The sequence below is a fragment of the Nipponia nippon genome, unplaced genomic scaffold (genome assembly GCF_047370975.1).
Source record: "Nipponia nippon isolate SJK-2023a ecotype South Korea unplaced genomic scaffold, ASM4737097v1 scaffold_2, whole genome shotgun sequence".
In the NCBI taxonomy this organism is placed as follows: domain Eukaryota; kingdom Metazoa; phylum Chordata; class Aves; order Pelecaniformes; family Threskiornithidae; genus Nipponia; species Nipponia nippon.
Genome location: NW_028262336.1, coordinates 29370110 through 29388263, shown reverse-complemented (window position 1 = coordinate 29388263; position 18154 = coordinate 29370110). Strand labels below are relative to the sequence as shown.

The 18154-nt window shown below is 48.3% G+C and overlaps 1 protein-coding gene across 12 annotated transcripts in view; it reads left to right on the top strand.

Annotated features, from left to right (window-relative positions):
* Nucleotides 1-4249, top strand: part of TIAM1 (TIAM Rac1 associated GEF 1) — a 190034-nt gene extending 185785 nt beyond the window's left edge. For all 12 annotated transcript variants that reach the window (XM_087758158.1, XM_087758153.1, XM_087758157.1 and 9 more), the window contains one exon: nucleotides 1836-4249. In XM_087758158.1, coding sequence (XP_087614284.1) covers nucleotides 1836-2320 — 485 coding nt within the window. In that variant the 3' untranslated portion in view covers nucleotides 2321-4249. The remainder of the gene's footprint in view (nucleotides 1-1835) is intronic.
* The last annotated feature ends 13905 nt before the right edge of the window (nucleotides 4250-18154 follow it).

The following is an 18154-nucleotide window of genomic DNA, read 5'->3' as shown; positions in this document are numbered from 1 at the left end:
CCATGCTTCACATCCTTGAGAGCCTTAAATTGCCTCTATTTACCTTGCTTTGCACTCAAGGCTCAGCTTCAGAGTGGTCCTTCTGGCACGGAAGGAAGAAATGAGATTCCTGTCAATACCGATTGGCTGTGCACTTTAATCTGGAAATGGGTTTCGGCTGAACAAAGCAGAAGCCCGCTGCATATTTTTTAAAAGCATGTACAGAATTTTGAGCTAACCCTAGCACTTTTAAAGTAAAATGCACAAGAAAAATCAGCTCCCCTGAGTGAGTGGCTTGGTTTAGAAGAGGTAGCTTTGTATGTCCTCCATTTTAGCCTTTTCAGCTCTATTGCTAAAGGGCATGTGCTTCTACTTCTCACATTTGGAGAGGCATGCACTTGATACTACTATTTTTGTAATGGACTGTCCTAAAACATGGATTTTCCTTTTCAGTTGACTTCAGGCAAAAGCAATGAGAAAATCCCAGGGAAAAGCAGGTTTTCATTTTCAGAACACTAGATGATGGAGGGAAGAAACATTTGCTTCCAACTGAAAAGTACACGGCACCGCTGCGTGTTTTGTTCTGGTCTGTTATTTATTGTTTTTTTTCTGCTCATTAGATCCAGCAATGTAGACAACCAGGCTTTCTGTTCCTCTTCTGTAATGGGCAGGCCAGACCAATAACATTCGCAGCATGGCTTCTCACTCGGGATGTTGCTAGCCATCTGCCTCAGAGACACTTAAAATCGTAAGGAAGAAGAGTCAGAGGAGGGCCAAAATGCAACTGTTTTACCACAGTGCGTCTTCAGTCAGCCTGTGGAGCTAATCTGCTGCAGATGCCAAACCTTCGTTCAACTTTGGCTCGTTGGTGCATTTGCATGATGAATGCTGCAGAGATTAGGATCTTCTCTTAGAGTCCATGCTTCTCACTACAGTTAAAATTTGCAACTGCTGAGCTGTTGTACTCAGTGCATGCTTTGAGGCTCAGGGATATTAAAATGTAATCCCTGCCCCCAAGCTGCTAGAGTTTAATAAATACTTACTGGAAGTGCTAAGGTGCTCTTTAGTGGAGGGGGACAAACTATAACCTTGGATTTCACCTGCTTGCGATGGAGCTACGTGTGGGTGCACGTAAAGCGCTGGAATGCCTGCAGGTCCTTCGGCTGCAGGATTCGTCCCCTGCTTTGCCTCACAAGCCTCTTATGAAGATGTTCCAACACAGAAGATGTGAATTTGCTAATTGGGACAGTTGCAAAAGCTAGTAGACCAGCTGATGCTGAGTAAGGAACTTCTGAAAGTTTTTCTGGTTTTGGGGTTTTCTTTTTTTTCCCCCCCAGTAGGAAGGGAGCGGGGAAGGGAGTAGCAGAGCCTAGACCAGGGAACGTACTTCCCCATAAGTAACGCAACAATTGCAGCATCTTCAGCACTGAGGTAGCTACTTGGAAACCTGTAGTGTAGACACAGCAATTTCCCATACCAAGGTGTAAGGATAGTTGGTTTTCGCGGTGTTCTGGCAGCAGGGCACTGCGTGTGAGAAGCTGAGCTGAACAGATGCACTTTGTGCAGGCTGGCTGGCTGCCTACCGCTTAGGAGGAACAGTAATTGTGGGCCATTATCCCAACTGTGGATCTGAGTAGCAGAAACTCCTTTTTCAGCTGGAGAGAGACCTGTGCTGAGGAGCTGAGTGAAGTGTGACTTGCCTGCAGGGAGGATGCTGAATGACTAGGTCATTCGTGGGAGTCTGCCCGCTTTGTGCCTAGCAGTGTTAAATAAAGGGCCCCTGGAAGACTAACTTTTTAAAGAGAGTTGTACCGTGTGTAAAAAGCCTGTGGGGTTTTATCTTTGTGTGTGCGCAGTGTCAGCCCCCAGCAAGTCTCTTGGGAGGAGGAGGCGGCGGCTGGCCCGAAACAGGTTTACCATTGACTCAGATGCCGTCTACACGAGCAGCCCTGAAAAAGACCCCCAGCAGCCCACGCACAGTGGGGACACTGACCGCTGGGTAGAGGAACAGTTTGACCTTGCTCAGTATGAGGAGCAGGAGGACATCAAGGAAACGGACATCCTCAGCGATGACGATGAGTACTGCGAGGCCATGAGAGGCACCGTGGCCGACCGAGACCTTCGGGAGCGGCTGCAGGCAGCCTCCATCACGAGCAGCCAGCCATGCCGGGGAGACCGCCTGCGCCCGGCCATGGACACGCATGCCTCCAGGATGACCCAGCTGAAGAAGCAGGCGGCCTTGTCCGGCATCAACGGCGACGTGGAGGGCCACGGCGAGGAGGTCATCTGGGTTAGGCGTGAAGACTTTGTCCCCAGCAGGAAACTGAACACGGAGCTCTAAATCAGTCCCCTTCCCCACCTGGATGCGTAGGTCTCCCCATCCCGCCCTCCATCATCCCTCCCTCCCGCCCCCACACACCACGGAGAGCTGATCCCGATAGATTGCACACTTGCACACACCATTTCGGCAGCTGAATTGGTCCGAAGCCATGCGGCCACACTTTAGGCAACTGTAAAACGCTCAAAACCTGGAACGGAATAAGCTTAAGGTCCTGTCTTACGTTACCAAGGGCTTTCACACTATTTTATTTATTCTAAAATAATCAGGGGCTGAAATTAAGTATGGGGAGAATATCATCACTGGAAAACAAATTACTCTGGATGTCTTAACCTACGTGCAGCGAACTAGCTTAAACAATAGCACAACGACCAGAGAGTTTTATAGCCGTAAAACGTCCGTCGTAGGTTCATCTCCTTAATGAGGAAACTGCCTTTTTAACGTGTACAGTTGCAGTATTCTTATTACTTTTCCCTCTTTAAATGTAAGAGAATATACATGTATTTTAGGAATGTGTGAGGAAAGGTTTGGGATTTATGTTGTGTTAAGTCCTCTTGGTCTGTGGCTGGTCTAATTTAATGTCAATGTTGGAAGCTCTAGTTTTACATAATATTATAAAGATGCCAAACTCTCTTAAAAGAGATCCAAATTTAACACTTGAAGAAATATTTTTTTGTATTTTACCTGAGATGCAGGGGTACAAAGGGATAAGAGTTTTACAGCGTTAGCATAGCTCCACGTCTAGGATACGAGGCTAGCTTTTTGCAGAGGGTTAGGAATGGTGGTTTTATATTGAAATATGAACTGGAAACTCTTATTTAGGTATAACTTTCTTCAGGAAAAGGATTCTTGTATATGTTTGAGACTGGAGTTTAGTTAGATAATAAAAAGAATAAAATAAAATTACATGACTGAATTGTAGTTGACCAAACCGATCCATGGTGTAACCTCGCTGCAGCCAGCGTAGCAACATCACAGATCCGTTTGGTCCACTCTCTCTGGCAGAGTTTGGGCTTAGGGGACAGGGAATTCATGGCCAAAAAACTGACCTCATCCACTCTCCTACTGTGGGTGAAACTAGTGTGTTTTAATTCCTTTATAAAAGCTTTTCCACTGCAATAGAGTTTGAACAAGTTCTACACAAGCAAACCTCTTTAACATTTTAAATCTTTTATTTAAGCATCTAAAACAGGGTAAAATCTGACAAAAAATCTTGTGTTTTTTAAGTAGACTTCCAAATACGAAACACAAAATAGCACTTTTTTTTTTTTTTTTAAGATTTATATAGCTTTTCCCATTTCAGTTTCACCTATAGGAAAAAACGAGGATTATATGAAATTTTTTTTTGGTGGTATCTATTGATGTTTGACACATTAGTAGGTACTTTGAAAACCTGAAATTTTATAATAGCTTTAGGATTATATTTTATAAATTCCACTCTGACTATATTTTAAAGCATAACAAAAATTATTCCCCCCAAAAATCCATCACTGTCTTTGTGTCCCAGCTACCATTCTCCCCTTGCCCCCTCCTTTCTGGTTTCTGGTGCACTATACTTGATCTTATGAAAGCTTTCTCTATTAACTTTTTGCTATCTTCTGATTTCTTTTCGTAAAAGCTTTAGAAAGGTTTCTATACCCTTTGTATTATCACATCATTGTTTTATATCATCTACCTGTCAGTTGTGTCCCAGCGTATTAGAGAAGCGGAGGTTTTAGCTGTCCTATGCTGTACCCAGCGGAATACAGTCAGCGCTGAAATACTGGAAGGCTGGTACTGGGAAGGTACCGTTGTTCTTGTACATAATGTCACGACATGTCTATGTCAAAGGTTCTTATATATTTCTTTTATAAGCTGAAAGAAGGTCTATTTTTATGTTTTTAGTTCTATGAATGGAACGTTGTAAATGCCTGTCAGAAATAAAATACTGGAAAAAAAGACAATAGGGTGGTATGTGTATGTGTGTGCTCCAAGGCAGGTGCCTGCCTCAGTAGAGGCAAGCAAGGAAGCAAGTCCTATAGTGATGAAGCTGTTGGGATCACTCTCCTGGCTTTAATAACCTGTAAGGAGTCTCCTGAAGAGTGAGGTTTCCACCCTTAGCAGGGTGTGCCCTGTATTGTGTGTGGATAGCCCCTTAGGATGGGCTCAGCCTGTCTTGGCTCTGCTTTTTGGTGGAATCTGAGCTCTGGTGTAATGTGGTTTAACCACACAGCTGCTCACTCGCTCCCCCCAGCCCTCCTGCAGTGGGATGAGGGAGAGAATTGGAGGGGGGGGTAAAATAAAAACGTAAAATTCATGGGTTAAAATAAAGACAGTTCAATAAGGCAGGAAGGGAAAATTATAATAATGATAAAAGAGTATGCAAAATAAGTGATGCACAATGCAATTGCTCACCACCCGCTGACGGATGCCCAGCCCGTCCCGGAGCAGTGATCGCCGCCCCACGGCCAACTCCCCCCAGTTTATATACTGAGCATGATGTCATATGGTATGGAACATCCCTTCTGCTGGTTTGGGTCAGCTGTCCTGGCTGTGCCCCCTGCCAGCTTCTCGCTGGCAGGGCATGGGAAGCTGAAAAGTCCTTGACCAGTGTAAGCCCTGCTTAGCAACAACTAAAACATCAGTGTGTTATCAACAGTATTCTCATACTAAATCAAAATCACAGCACTATGCCAACTACTAGGAAAAAAAAAATGAACTCTAGCCCAGCTGAAACCAGGACAGGTAAATAATGGCTCCTTTGGCCAGCAGGTGCTGAGCTTCAGCCTGTCCCATGTGAAAGGCTGGAGCAAACCTGTTGGCCTCCCTTCTCCCTTATTGAAATCTCTTCTTTTTTTCTTTTTATTTCCCCAATGGAAGGTCCAAGCCTGCAGCCTTGCCTGTTAGAGGATGGAAAATGAGACGGACAGGAAGATCAAGTGCTAGATGCAAGTATTTGCCCACAGCGTGCATATTTGGCAGGCACCTTGGCACAAAATGAAACGTTCCTTTAGTGGGACCACTAACTTCAAAATGGCACGTTCAAGTCTGTAACTAGCAACGCTGTTCCCCAAATCTGTGAAACTGCATCAGCCTCTACTGAAACATGAGTGCACAGCGTGCTAATATTTGCTTGTGTGCTCAGCAGAGAACAAATGTGAACAAGTATGAACTTCTATTTTAAATGCCACCTTTCTTTAGATATGTTCACACGTTCGTCTCCCCCACAGTTTAGTTTTTGCTAGCTATTGCAATGTTTCCAGCAACTGACTTGAGCCTTCAGCTTGTATACGAGGCTGCTTAAAGAGCCTGTCCTACTGCAATAACATCATGCCTTGCATTAAAAATTCATGTTATGTAGCTCGTTTATCACATATCAAGCCTTATGCAGAAGGTGTGGTAGGTGGAAAATGTAATTCTATGGAGTAGTTCTTGTATTCTCACCTACCAGTCGCTGTAGCTTAGGAAAGAGCCCTCGGATAAGGCTCAGCTCATATTTTGCAGAAGTGAGAGTTGCCATTTTCCTTATTATGTCCACAGCCAGTCACGCCTGTTTCTTTTTCTGTGCTGGTCACAAGGAACCTTACGTGTATATTTTAAAAAGCGAGAGGAAAAAAGTAGCAAATTCCAGAAGAATTCCAGTTACGTTGGAAGAGCTCTCCAGTCTCACCGTGGCCAGTTGTTTGGCCAAACCCCCTCCCTTTGGGGTGCTGAATTTTAGTCATTTAGTCCAAATGTAAGGAAGGCGCTGTGGGTTGGTGTTTGCGCAGCTTGGAGCTTCCCTGGCCTGTGGGCGAGACCCTGACTACCACCACTTTTCTTCAGGGGAACTAGGACGAGGTGTACGGGCAGTTTTGTTACGTGCATGGATCCTGGCAGATTGTCCCTAAAAGGTGGGCTGGCGGACAGTAGGGAACTGGTTTATTAGAAACCAAGGTGTTATTGCCAGAGCTGTGAGAAGAACCTGGCACAGGCCCTTGGTCTTGCCTGCAGTAGAAGCCGCAGCAGTCTCATGGGGAGAGCACCGGCATCCCGTAGCACTGAGGTTTGTGAAGTGCTTTTCTTAACTCTGCTTTTACCAGTCGGTTGTTTTTTTGTTGTGTTCTCTAGCAGACCTGCTTTGCTTGCACCGGCTTCAGAACAACACAGGATATATTTTGTTGCTGAGGCTATTGCCTCTGCAAAAAACGTATCAAGAACGTGACCCTGCTCCCTGCGTGTGGCTGTTTTAAATGTGGCCAGATCATCCTGGAGACAGCAAAGAGCGCTGCCTCTCCCCACAGCTTGTGTTCCCCCTCCCGGCGCCTTTGGCTTCTCTGCAACTTGCTTTCCTTTCTTTTTAATTTTATTCTCAACAGTTGCTGAGGTACTTCTGTTGAACACTAGACTTTTTTTAATCCTTTCAATTACGAGAGCTGTCGTGCATGTTGATTGAAGACTGTCAGTGTGTCAGTATTACTGAATGAATCCAGCCCAGCATTTTGGAAGCTTGCTGTGGCTCTGCCTTATTCGGGGGGGGAAATGAGGGGAAAGAAAGCCTTTGAAAAACTGCTTCCTCTGTTTCTCTTGTCCTTTGGCCACATCCTGTTAACAATACACAGTACCTCTGCGTCGGACGTGGGCATGAGCTGGAGTAGCTTTTTGCAATAATGAAATCTTATAGCAGCCTTAGGGCCTGGGTCAATTGTGCCCATTTTAAACTTGACAAATGAAGGCAGGTGGAGGAGTCCACACAAGGTCATGCAGCAAGCCTGTGGTACCGGTGAAAGGGCTGCAGAAGGCTGGTTAGCCGTCAGTCTGGACGATGTTTCCTTTTTGTTAATGTAAAGAAGTAATTAGCTGTAGTAAGGAGTCCTTTCTTGTGGCACAGTAATAAGTGATCAGAAAAGTCACACAGGCAGCGGGGATTTTTTTGGCCGTTACATACAGCTGGGAATACACTAATGCTCTGGCATCGAGTTTGCTTTCTTCTTTCAATTCTGTGTTTCCAATCAATTTAATAAGGGGGGGAGGGATGATGATGAGTCAGGGAATAATTGTAACCAACAAAGTATTTTCCACGCGACCTTCAAAATGAAGCCACGGTTTCTGTGGCTGTGCACCTCCAGGCACTGGTGTTACAGGTGATGCTGACCGCGCACAGCCTCGGGGGAATATGCCTCGGTGCGCCTGCAAGGAGAACAGGTTGCCTGTAGAGCTTGTGCAGGCTCCGTCCTTGGGGGGTTTCAGGAACCGTGTGGAGAAAGCCCTGAGCAGCCTGGTCTGATGCCAGAGCTGGCCCTGCTTGGGGCAGGGGCTTGGACCGGAGACCTTCCTGAGAGCCCTTTCCGCCTGCATTACCCTGTGATCTTATGACTCCCCCGCCGCACCGCTCCACACCCGGTCACACAGGGTAAGTCTCAGTTTCTTTGTTGTTTTTTCCCAGTCAGGAACAAAACTGCAAAATGTATCATCTTGAATATTGTATCAAAAGATGAAAATATTGCAATGAAAGCAAACAGGCAAACCCTCATGAGATAAAGCTTGGTGGCAATCTTCCGTAGGAAATGGCAAGAGCATAGATTTACTGTGGGGGTGGGACAACTGAAAAGGAAACGTCGCCTTCTCCTGATCCTCTCACCCCCAGTGAGAAGTGTTTGGTGCAGATGTAGCTATATTTCCTGGGATGCCCAGGTCTGCTACTCACAGTAAATGGCACAAGTGTCTGTTTGCCACTAATCCTTGGGTCCTTGCTGCAAAAACATCACTGGACTTTTATCTAAACTGTGTTTAGGTATACAAAATCATGTTTTCTACTCCTCTGTCTTCTCCCAGTTGAAGCAAAATATTTGAAATGAGAAAAATCTCCCCTTAACCTTCTGTTTTGGCACATCCGAGTTAAAGGTACTACTCCCCCTCCTCCCAGAGCCCAGTAGGTGTCTGCGGTCAGCATCCTGCCCAGAACGCGGCTGGTCTGAAGGAGGCATCTCTTGGGACAGGCTGACTGCAAGGGGCAATGGAGGGTAGGGTATGCCTCAGGGCTCCCCTACAGATGCACCCAAGTGTCCTGCCTCAAACAGCACCCACAGACATTAAGCCCAGGGAAGAAGAATAAAACAAACATTTGTGGTACTTTGACCTCTATGCTCCTGGCTCCTAGGCACAGGCACGTAGTACTGTTTCATGGTGTAGTATCTTAAGGCACTTCAGAAGATCCCAAGGTCAATTCAGTTGCCCACATGCAGTCGGTAGTAACACTTCAGACATCTAAGGTCCAAGACATCTATCTGCGTGGCCGTTCAGGAGGACACAGGCGCTTCTGGTGAGCTATGCTTTTCTGGGGGGGCAGCTGGAGTACGGTGGGTAATCCTGGGGCAGCTCAGATGGCATTAAAGGCAACTGAATTTGACACTGTCTCCCACAGCATTCTCCTGGAGAAGCTGGCTGCTCACAGCTTGGATAAGTGCACTCTGTGCTGGGTAAAAAACTGGCTGGACGGCCGAGCCCAGAGAGCGGTGGTGAATGGAGTCCAATCCAGTTGGCAGCCGGTCACGAGTGGTGTTCCCCAGGGCTCAGTGTTGGGGCCAGTCCTGTTCAATATCTTCACTGATGATCTGGATGAGGGCATTGAGTGCACCCTCAGTAAGTTTGCAGATGACACCAAGTTGGGTGGAAGTGTTGATCTGCTGGAGGGTAGGAAGGCCCTGCAGAGGGACCTGGACAGGCTGGATTGTTGGGCTGGGGCCAACTGTATGAGGTTCAACAAGGCTCAGTGCTGGGTCCTGCACTTGGGTCACAACAACCCCATGCAACACTACAGGCTTGGGGAGGAGTGGCTGGAGAGCTGCCTGGCGGAAAAGGACCTGGGGGTGTTGGTTGACAGCCGCCTAGAACATGAGCCAGCAGTGTGCCCAGGTGGCCAAGAGGGCCAATGGCATCCTGGCTTGTATCAGGAATAGCGTGGCCAGCAGGACCAGGGAGGTGATAGTGCCCCTGTACTCAGCACTGGTGAGGCCGCACCTCGAGTACTGTGTTCAGATTTGGGCCCCTCACTACAAGAAGGACATCGAGGTGCTGGAGCGTGTCCAGAGGAGGGCAACGAAGTTGGTGAAGGGTCTAGAGCACAAGTCTTATGAGGAGCGGCTGAGGGAGCTGGGGCTGTTTAGCTTGGAGAAGAGGAGGCTGAGGGGAGACCATATTGCTCTCTACAACTACCTCAAAGGAGGTTGTAGCAAGGTGGGGGTCGGTCTCTTCTCCCAAGTAACAAGCAATAGGACGAGAGGAAACAGCCTCAAGTTGCACCAGGGGAGGTTTAGGTTGGATATTAGGAAACACTTCTTCACCGAAAGGGTAGTGAGGCACTGGAACAGGCTGCCCAGGGAAGGGTTTGAGTCTCCATCCCTGGAGGTATTTAAAAGACGGGTAGACGTGGTGCTTGAGGACATGGTTTAGTGGTGGACTTGGCAGTGCTAGGTTAACAGTTGGACTCGATGATCTTAAGGGTATTTTTCAACCTCAACGATTCTATGATTCTATGAATCCCACCCTGCGGCTTTAGTAGCTCTCCAATGACTTTTGCTCCAGGAGGCTGTTCAGTGTGCCCGTGAATGCCGGTAAGCCTTTTGCATCCAGACATCCTGGAGTCTCAGAGGTCTGGTACCCAGGCAGGGATGTGCCACCGGCTTTTGCTCATTCTGAATTTTGATCCCACTAGTTTGATTTGATACCCATCAACTTCTTACATTGGAGGAAACTGTGAAAACTCAATCTCTACTAACTTTCTCCACATCATCCATAACTTCAGAAATCTCTGTTATATTCCTCATTAGTCAGCTTTTTTCCCAGTCTGAGCCCTTTCTGGTACTCAGAGAGACATTAATCCTGCTCATTGATGCCGTGGGACTTTTTTTCCCCCAAAAGAGATAGTAAAGAGTATGAAGGTATGACAATGAAAGGAAGTAGAAACTACACATCTTGAACATGTTGCCAGCAAGTCTAACAAAGATTCTTAGAGTGGTTAAATGTTGCAGAGCTCCGTGTCTCTCTAGGGGATGACAATAAGGCACAGAAAGGAAATGGCATGAAAATGGGGTATAGTATCTGCAGCAGTTCCTACAGCAGTGGCGCCTCTTGCAGCAAGTTAATGTTTGCTACTTCAGGTAGGATTATTTTCAGCTTGTAATACTACCAGACTAATCCAAAACCTTCAGGAAGTCAGTGAAGTAGTGAAATGAAAAAAGAGAGTCAGGGCATCAAGCAGAAAGCAGCACACAACTAGAAGAGCACGCACGCAAGCGGTGACAAGCGGCTTGTGTATGCCAGCTCGCTGTGCACTTCGCTGCACCAGATCTGAAATCCTTCCCGCTGCTTTGGCTTAAAAACTCTGTGCTACCACGAGCCAACTGTCTCTGCGTGAAACAGAGGAAGACAGAGGGAAGCTTCCTCCTGCAATTCCGCGCACAGTTTGGAGGGGCGAATACCAATGCCGTTTTGAGTGCTAGGGCAGACTCCAGTAGACGACTGTGTGCTAGAGAGGTGGGCCGGATCCCTGTGTCACATCTATGCAATTAGCTGATGACCCATACGCAATCACACATTGTTACAACAGCCAAGTAATCTGCTCTTGGGGAAAAACTGTTTGAAATGAGATAGGTAGCCTGAGGAAATAAGAAATAATTAGAAATAGCATATTGAAAAAAAGAGGGAGCAAGAGGGCCTGAAATTAATTAATGTTGCAGGAACCGGATCAAAGCCAGAAACTGAGATTCATAAAGCTGCAGAGAAGCGTGAATAGAATATTAAGTATGTGCTACGCCGTCTCCAGAAGGAGAGCAGGCTCCGAATCTGACACCTGACTGGGGTGCTTGGAGTGCGGCGAGGAAAAAGCCAAGCGCTCCTCCATGCCCGAGGGCCAGCGTGCTGCTCTGCGTTGTGTGGCACGGGCCTCGCTTTCAAAAATGCACTAGGCAAACCTTTGCAACTCACTGTACCTACAAGAACCGCTCTGGACCTGGACGCCCTCCTTCACCCGATGCTCTTCTGCTTCTCAGGCCTCCTCCGCTCCCCCATGTTAATTCACGTGGTAGCACATGGCCAGCGGAACATTTTGCCTCTGGCCACGGTGTTGTGGAGATCAAGGGAGCTCCATAGCACAGACATAGACTGTTCTGGATCAGCTATCGCCAGTGCCAGAGAGTAATCTCTGGCGCTACATTTCAAATTTAATAGCACAGCCGCAGTTCTAGCAGCTTTCCTTTCAATTCCTAGAGAAAAGACCTATCGCTTTGTACGGTCGCTGGGTCGGTCCAGTGCCATTCATTGCTCCTTGGGTTTCCTTCACGGAAGCCCAGGGGACCTTGAGGCCCTCCTTCAGCTGCACGGGGCCAGCCCTGCGCGGTTTCCCCAGGCGTGCTCAGCCGAGGCAACACGCAGTATGGCGCACCTGCCAGGTCCTCCGGCCCGGTATTTTGGTTCAGAAATCTCTGCCGGGCCTCATGAAGCTGAGCTGACAGTCAGTGGCTGTGCAGGAGCCCATGGCCTGTTTGCGGGAGTGACCGGGGCAGTTTTGCTCCTGATGACCACGCTGCGAGCCGTGTTGGTTGCTGGTGGCCAGGGCTGCCTCTCTGGGAGGCAGTTAGCTCCAGCATCAGCTTCAGCGTGGAGCCAGAGCCCCAGCCGGCTCCTGTGCCTCTGCCCTCCGGGTAGCGCAGCACCGCTGCTAGCAAGCGGCTGGGCTCCTCATGCCCTACAGGGAAGAGCAGAGCCTGCAGCGGTGTTTGCAGCCGCAGTAACCCACCCACTGCTTCCCCAGGGAAAAACTCCTGGACACGCTCAGCTGTCAAAAATCCCTGGGAGCAGCCGCTCTGCCTGCGGAGCCACAAACCAGCAGGGAGCTTTTCTGCAGGGGGGCGAGGGGAGCGGGCCCGGGCGGGCAGCGCCGGGGCGCCCGGCGGGCGGGCGGGGGCCGGGGCCGGGGCCGGGACCCGGGCTCCTTTCCAGGCCGCGGCCAGCGGGGGTCACTCTTCCCCTGCAAATGCCGCAGCCGCCCCGCTGCTTCAGCTCGTTTAAAAGCCGGGGGATTTCCGCTTTGGTAAAACAAATAAACAGAAAATAAATTAAAGGCAGGCGGGCTCTGGAGGCAGCCAAGCAGCCTCCTCGTCGCTCGCATGGCGGAAGGCATCCCGCGCGGCTGCAGGGCGGCCGTCGCCTGGTGCGGGGTGCTGCTCGGGGTTTACGTCATTCCATTAAAGTAATTTCCAGGGACAGGTGCAGATTTATTTCTTCTCAGCGGAGATGAAACCCCTGTAATTAACTCCTCAAGAGGTATTAGCGAGTTTGGTGTCTTTGTAGTTGTTCGAGCACTACTGATGCTGGGACTGATGCCCCTGACCGGGGGGTATCTCCCCCGGTGAGGGAGGGCAGATTCTCCCTCAGTCTTGTCTACTATTTTGTACTGAATCTCCAAAGGGACCAAAGGATCCCATCAAGGATTTAGAAAGGAGGTGCAGGATGGGCATAACACCTCCTAACAGGCAAAAGTGTCGAAGACGGCTGGCTGCTCAGCACCATCATGAGGCCTGTGTCAGTGCTTTAGGTGACAGGCAAATACTGTGCAACGGAGAAACAGATTTTGTACCTGGCAATCTTGAAAGTGGCATATACATCCCACCGCCCCTGTTGCTTTTGCAGGATCTGCAAGGCAGTTTGGGAGCCAGCAGCCATTCGCCAGGACCATTTACAGATTTGTCCTAAGAGTCTTCCTAGCGTGCCCCGGCTGCGTGGGTCAAGGCAAGAGCCTAGCATCACTGCAGTTTGCTCTGACAACTGCAGCACTATGCTTAAAAACGGCAAGTGAAGAGCATTCAAGAGTTCTCCGCGACACCCTGCTACTGGGGAAGGCAGAGGGATGTGGAAGCAAGCTTTGGTAGAAACACCGTTCAGAGGAATCTACTTCATCCTCTCCCACAAGTTCCTAATACAGGATTTAAAAAAGCCCTTTAGATCTCTGGTACGAAACTAAAAGACTGAACTAGAGGAAGAGTATCAGCTTTCTTTGAGGTCACTGCAATAGCAGGCTATTAGTTGAATTATATGCTGGAATACTCCAGGAAAAGGAGATAAAGACAGCAATAAAAAGTAACTTAAAAAGATAAGAAAATCCAATCTTCTGCCCCCTCGAAACCTCACAAAGCATGAGAAAATGAGCGGTTGGTAAAGAAATGATTTTTAAATGACCCTTCTTTGCCTCCTGTTTAAAAAGTAAAGAGCTGCCGTTAAAAGTAAAATAAAACTGAGAGTCCTGGGCTAAAAATGGCACATTTGCACAGCGAATGCATTTTGAAAACAGTAGATGGGTCTGGGAAGATTCACCCCAGCGTGGTACAGAGGAATTGGAGCTGTGGGGCTCAGCTCTCTGCATTTCCCCAGGGAGCTGCAAGAGCTGATTTCAAGCAGATGCAGGGAAAGGCCCCTAGCAGCGAGCTGCGGTTGGCATTATTTCAGTAGGTGGCCAAAGAAGATGTTTCACTAGGTTGGGGCAAGAGCGGGGGTTGGAAGGTCATAAACATCAGTGTGGAGACTTAAGCTCAGGGGTGGGAGGGGAGGCAGTGAGGCAATGTCGCTGGGAACTGAAAAGAGAAATGAAGAGAGAATTTCAGGAAAAAGGAAACAGCGTAGTGCAATCTACAACCCCAGTTGTGGGATAGTTAGTTACTACAGGGGAGGGCTTTTTTATTTGGGATATTTAGGCTGAATAGCATGAACTTGCAGAGCGCTGCCCTGTTCGGCAGTGAGGGCCGTGGGCCGTGGCAGCACAGACGAACCCCGCCGTGCAGAGCCGGGCTGGGCTGGCAAGGGGGCTCGCCTGCTCCGGAGGGGCTTTGCATTGCTCTGCCTGCTGCGCCACATGTTTTAACTCTGTGTTAGGCTGAGGTCTGCAGCACAGGGCGAGATCTCTGCTTGTTCTGAGGTTGAAAATCCTCAGGGATGCTGCTGCTTTCACCTGGCTGGTTTTATGACTGGGCTCTAAACAAATAACATATTGCGGTACCAGCTGGGGAACAGTTCCCTTCCTCTACACTTATATCTGCTTTTTAAAATTGTGCACACTTTAGAATGCTGCCTTATGGCTCTACACTAATAAATATAAACCGCACAGCAGCAGTAGGCAAAGGGTGTGCTTAGCATGAATCAGATAACACTTTGCAAAACTATTATCTCAAGTATTTCATCAGTCCACAAAGATGACCCGTCCCTGGAGAGACTAATACTGGGGAATGAGGAAGAAACTTGCAGGATAATAAAACTTTGATCCCAAGAACACAGAGGTTTAGAGTAGTATCATGACATAGACAAGTACTCCCCACAGCTGTGTGGAAAAAGCTGCAGCACCAGTGTGCAGTACTGACCTCTGGCTGATCCTACCACCTGCCAAACATTGTCCCTGTTGTCATTAACTGAAGTTACACCTGGAGTGGCAAAACAGATCTGTTTAGGAAGCATAGTATATCGTTTAAGGTTTCTCTTGGATTCTTGCTCTCTGGTCCTGAAAGCAATGAAATCGGGAAGAAACGAGGAAGGACCATCCCAAAATTTAACTATCAATCATCTATGTTCTTTTACAGCTGGGAAAGGGCTCTCTCCAGTTTCATAAAGAACTGGAGTTGTTTGGAGTTATAAACAACAATTTCACAAACTTGAGGGCCGTATCGGTTGACCTGTGATGTCTGGTTTTGATGGAGCATTTTCTTGCCACAGCTCCTCCATTACTGTCTGAGAAACGAGAGCCAGCCTCACTCGCAGGCTATTAGTTGAACATCCTTGAGACACTGCATGCGATACGTGTTTCTGAAAACTACTGATGTTAGTCATGCGAAGGGACGATGTTGCTTTGCTAATATGATTAAATTCAACTGAATTTGAGCCTGAAGGGACTGTTAATACAGCACAGTGTAAGGGCAAGACAGAAATGCTGACAAAACAATCTCATGCATATGTAAACACCTCTTGTGCTCAGGCGCTGGATGGTAAAAACCCATTACAACCATTTCCACTGTCGGCTCTCTGTTATTTTGGTGACAGCAGAAGAACCCTTCCAGGAGCAGTGATAGGGTTTAAGGCGATGAGGAGGTTTTGCATTCGTCGCTTGCAGCTGGGGCTCCCAAAGCTGAGTTCAGGCTGCTCCCCTGAGCGCGCTCACGCTCTCTTGGTCGCTGCTATTCCCATGTGGCGCGACGGTGACGCTGTTGATGGGGACACTCTAGCCTATTGCACTGTGAAAACTGCTGTCACGCCGTCATGCCAGGAGCTGGAAAACACCATTATAAGTCAGCAGGCTCAGTATATCCCTGACAGCCTCGATTTAAAAAGAAGTAAATCAAAATCAAATGCCACTGGTAGCTCAATCTGCTCAGGCCTGCTCGTGGCTGGGGAAAGTTCTTCCCACTGTAACTTCTTCACAGAGAGCATTAATAAATTTATCCTGTTCAAGTGAGAAGGTGTGCACCTGCCGGGGACTGTTTTGGCGGCTGGGATGTGCAAGTCTCTTCAATGCAGAGAGAAAACGGGCTTCCTTTTCTCCTTTAAGGACAAAACGAGATGCATTACAATTTGAGTGAGACCACATTTCCAACAAATACATCTTTTCTTCAGTGTGGTAGGGGATTCCAGTCTTTTGTCTGGCTTGGTACTTATGGAATTACTAAATTCTTGTAATACAGATTTGTCTTTCCTAATCCTAGGTTTAGCTTTCCTTTCTTGCAGAGAAACATCAGTGGACACACAGGGACTAGCTATGGCTCAGTTGCGTTGCTGAATGAATGCGGCTCAGTCCACGGTGACATGATATGCTCTGAAGTTCTGAGGGAGCCTTGTTGTGCCTTCAGATAAAATGGGACCTGGGTTGTATTTGTTTCCTATAATTGCTTATTAAAGAGGTGTGGATGTACTTGACAGTAAGCTCTGCACCCTCTGAATATCTCTCTCTCCTGCTAATGGAGGCTGTTCCACATCAGTTCTCCCGGTGGCACCACGGCTCTGTGGGTGGCTAATGCAAGGGGAACAAAGGAGAAAAAGTCTTGTTATCACAATGCTGCCGATGTATGAGCTTTTGAATGCTGAGCACAAAGCCCTGCAGCTTACGGCACATCATACCGCACTTCCATGTGACTCGTGGCGTTACATTAGTGGGTTTTAGCATTTTCATCTGTTTTTGCTGTGCTGTGGCATTGCACTGAGTATTTAGTTAGGAAGATGAGTCTTGCAGTTTTCATTTAGGAAAGTTTCAAGAGAACGATTGGTGACTGCTGGCTGTGGTGTGTGACAATAGATTTCATAGTCAAATACCAGGCGTTCGTCTTTGAAAAACCTGCCTTCAAACAATAAAGACGAACAAGTTGTAAAAAAAGCCCTTCTTTCCTCCTTTCCCTCTGGAGTTTGATTCAGGTCTGAGTTTCAAAATGTGTAAGAAAAGACCCCACACCACCCTAACAGACTCCACAGCAAAATCTCTTTTGATGATCAGTTAATCAGTGCTTTTGGTCCATATAAAAGTCCTGTTTCACTTAAAAGCTGATAGACTAGATCAGCCAAGAAACAGGTGCAGAGCAGAGCCCTCAGCGCACATTTGCATTAGTATTTTAGCTGCCTGTGAGGTGTGCTTTCCATGCAAACGTCCCAATCACCCCCGCTGACCCTGCCTTGGTTCACATTGCAGGGGGATTCTGGTGCCAGTGACACGGCACCCTTTTGGATTAAGTGAAACTGGAGGATCTGCTCCAGGATCACACCTCGTGCACTCTGGCCTTGAACAGGGACACGAGCGTCTGAACCAACAACTCGGCCACGCAGCTGTTGAAACCTCCAGGACTTGCGGTGGATGCAGGCGCTCACAGAGGCTCTGGAAACACCAAGAGGCTGCACAGCACTCTGAGATGCTTCTTGGGCAATGGAGAGGCCAAATATACCTTCAGGTTTGCTGTAAGACGCCTGCATTATGGAGGTGGAGGGATGGGAAGGATGCCCTGCCCCTGAAGCTGGACCTTGCCCTCTCTTGGCTCTGTTGCATTCCTGGGCCTCAGTGATGGGCCGTAGGTGCCCACATCACCCCCAGACTCTGCTCACAGTGGGGATAGCTGGAGCCAGCTCTTCCCAGTGATGGAGCATCATGTCTGCTGCTTCAGTTAGGTGATGTGGCCAGGATTTGCTACTGCTAGTCCCCACTGGGATGTGCTGATCCACCAAGTGATGCTGGTGCTGTTGTCCTTGCTTGCCCTCTTCCCTCCTTGCCTGCTTTCCAGATCAGTCTTGCAGTGCTGCTTCCAGCCCTTCACCTGCTGTCCTCAGTAAGAGGGCTGGAGGCACGTTCCACCTAACACCTGCCGTAGGACCGGTGGGACAAGTGCTGTGTACATGGCCTGTGTAATCACAGCTAATCTGGGTTTGGGAAACCCTGGAAAACAGAGGCTCAGGTGATTTTGTTGGTACTTGCTAGTCACTTGCTAGGGGGCAATAGCTGCCTTCCTGAATGCAAGTATGGGCCCCTGAAATACCATCTGGCAACAAAAAGGTTGCAGCAACATTTCGTGCCTTTGTTGTGTCCCTCCACGCTTGACATGTCACCATCCACATCCCAAGAATGATGAGGTCCTCCATGCCCAAGACCTCTGGCTGACCAGGAGCAGCGCAAGGACCCAGAGAAAGTCATTGCTCTATCTTCCTTCTCAACCACAAAGCACCCATGAAGGCCAGTGATGGGCTATCTGGTGGGCTGTCCTGATGTCTCTGCCTCAGCCACGTGAGTAAGCCTGCTGTGTCCCCCAAGGGGACATGCATGGAGCTGGTGACCATAAATGGAGTTGCAAGGAGGTTCAGGGACCCGGC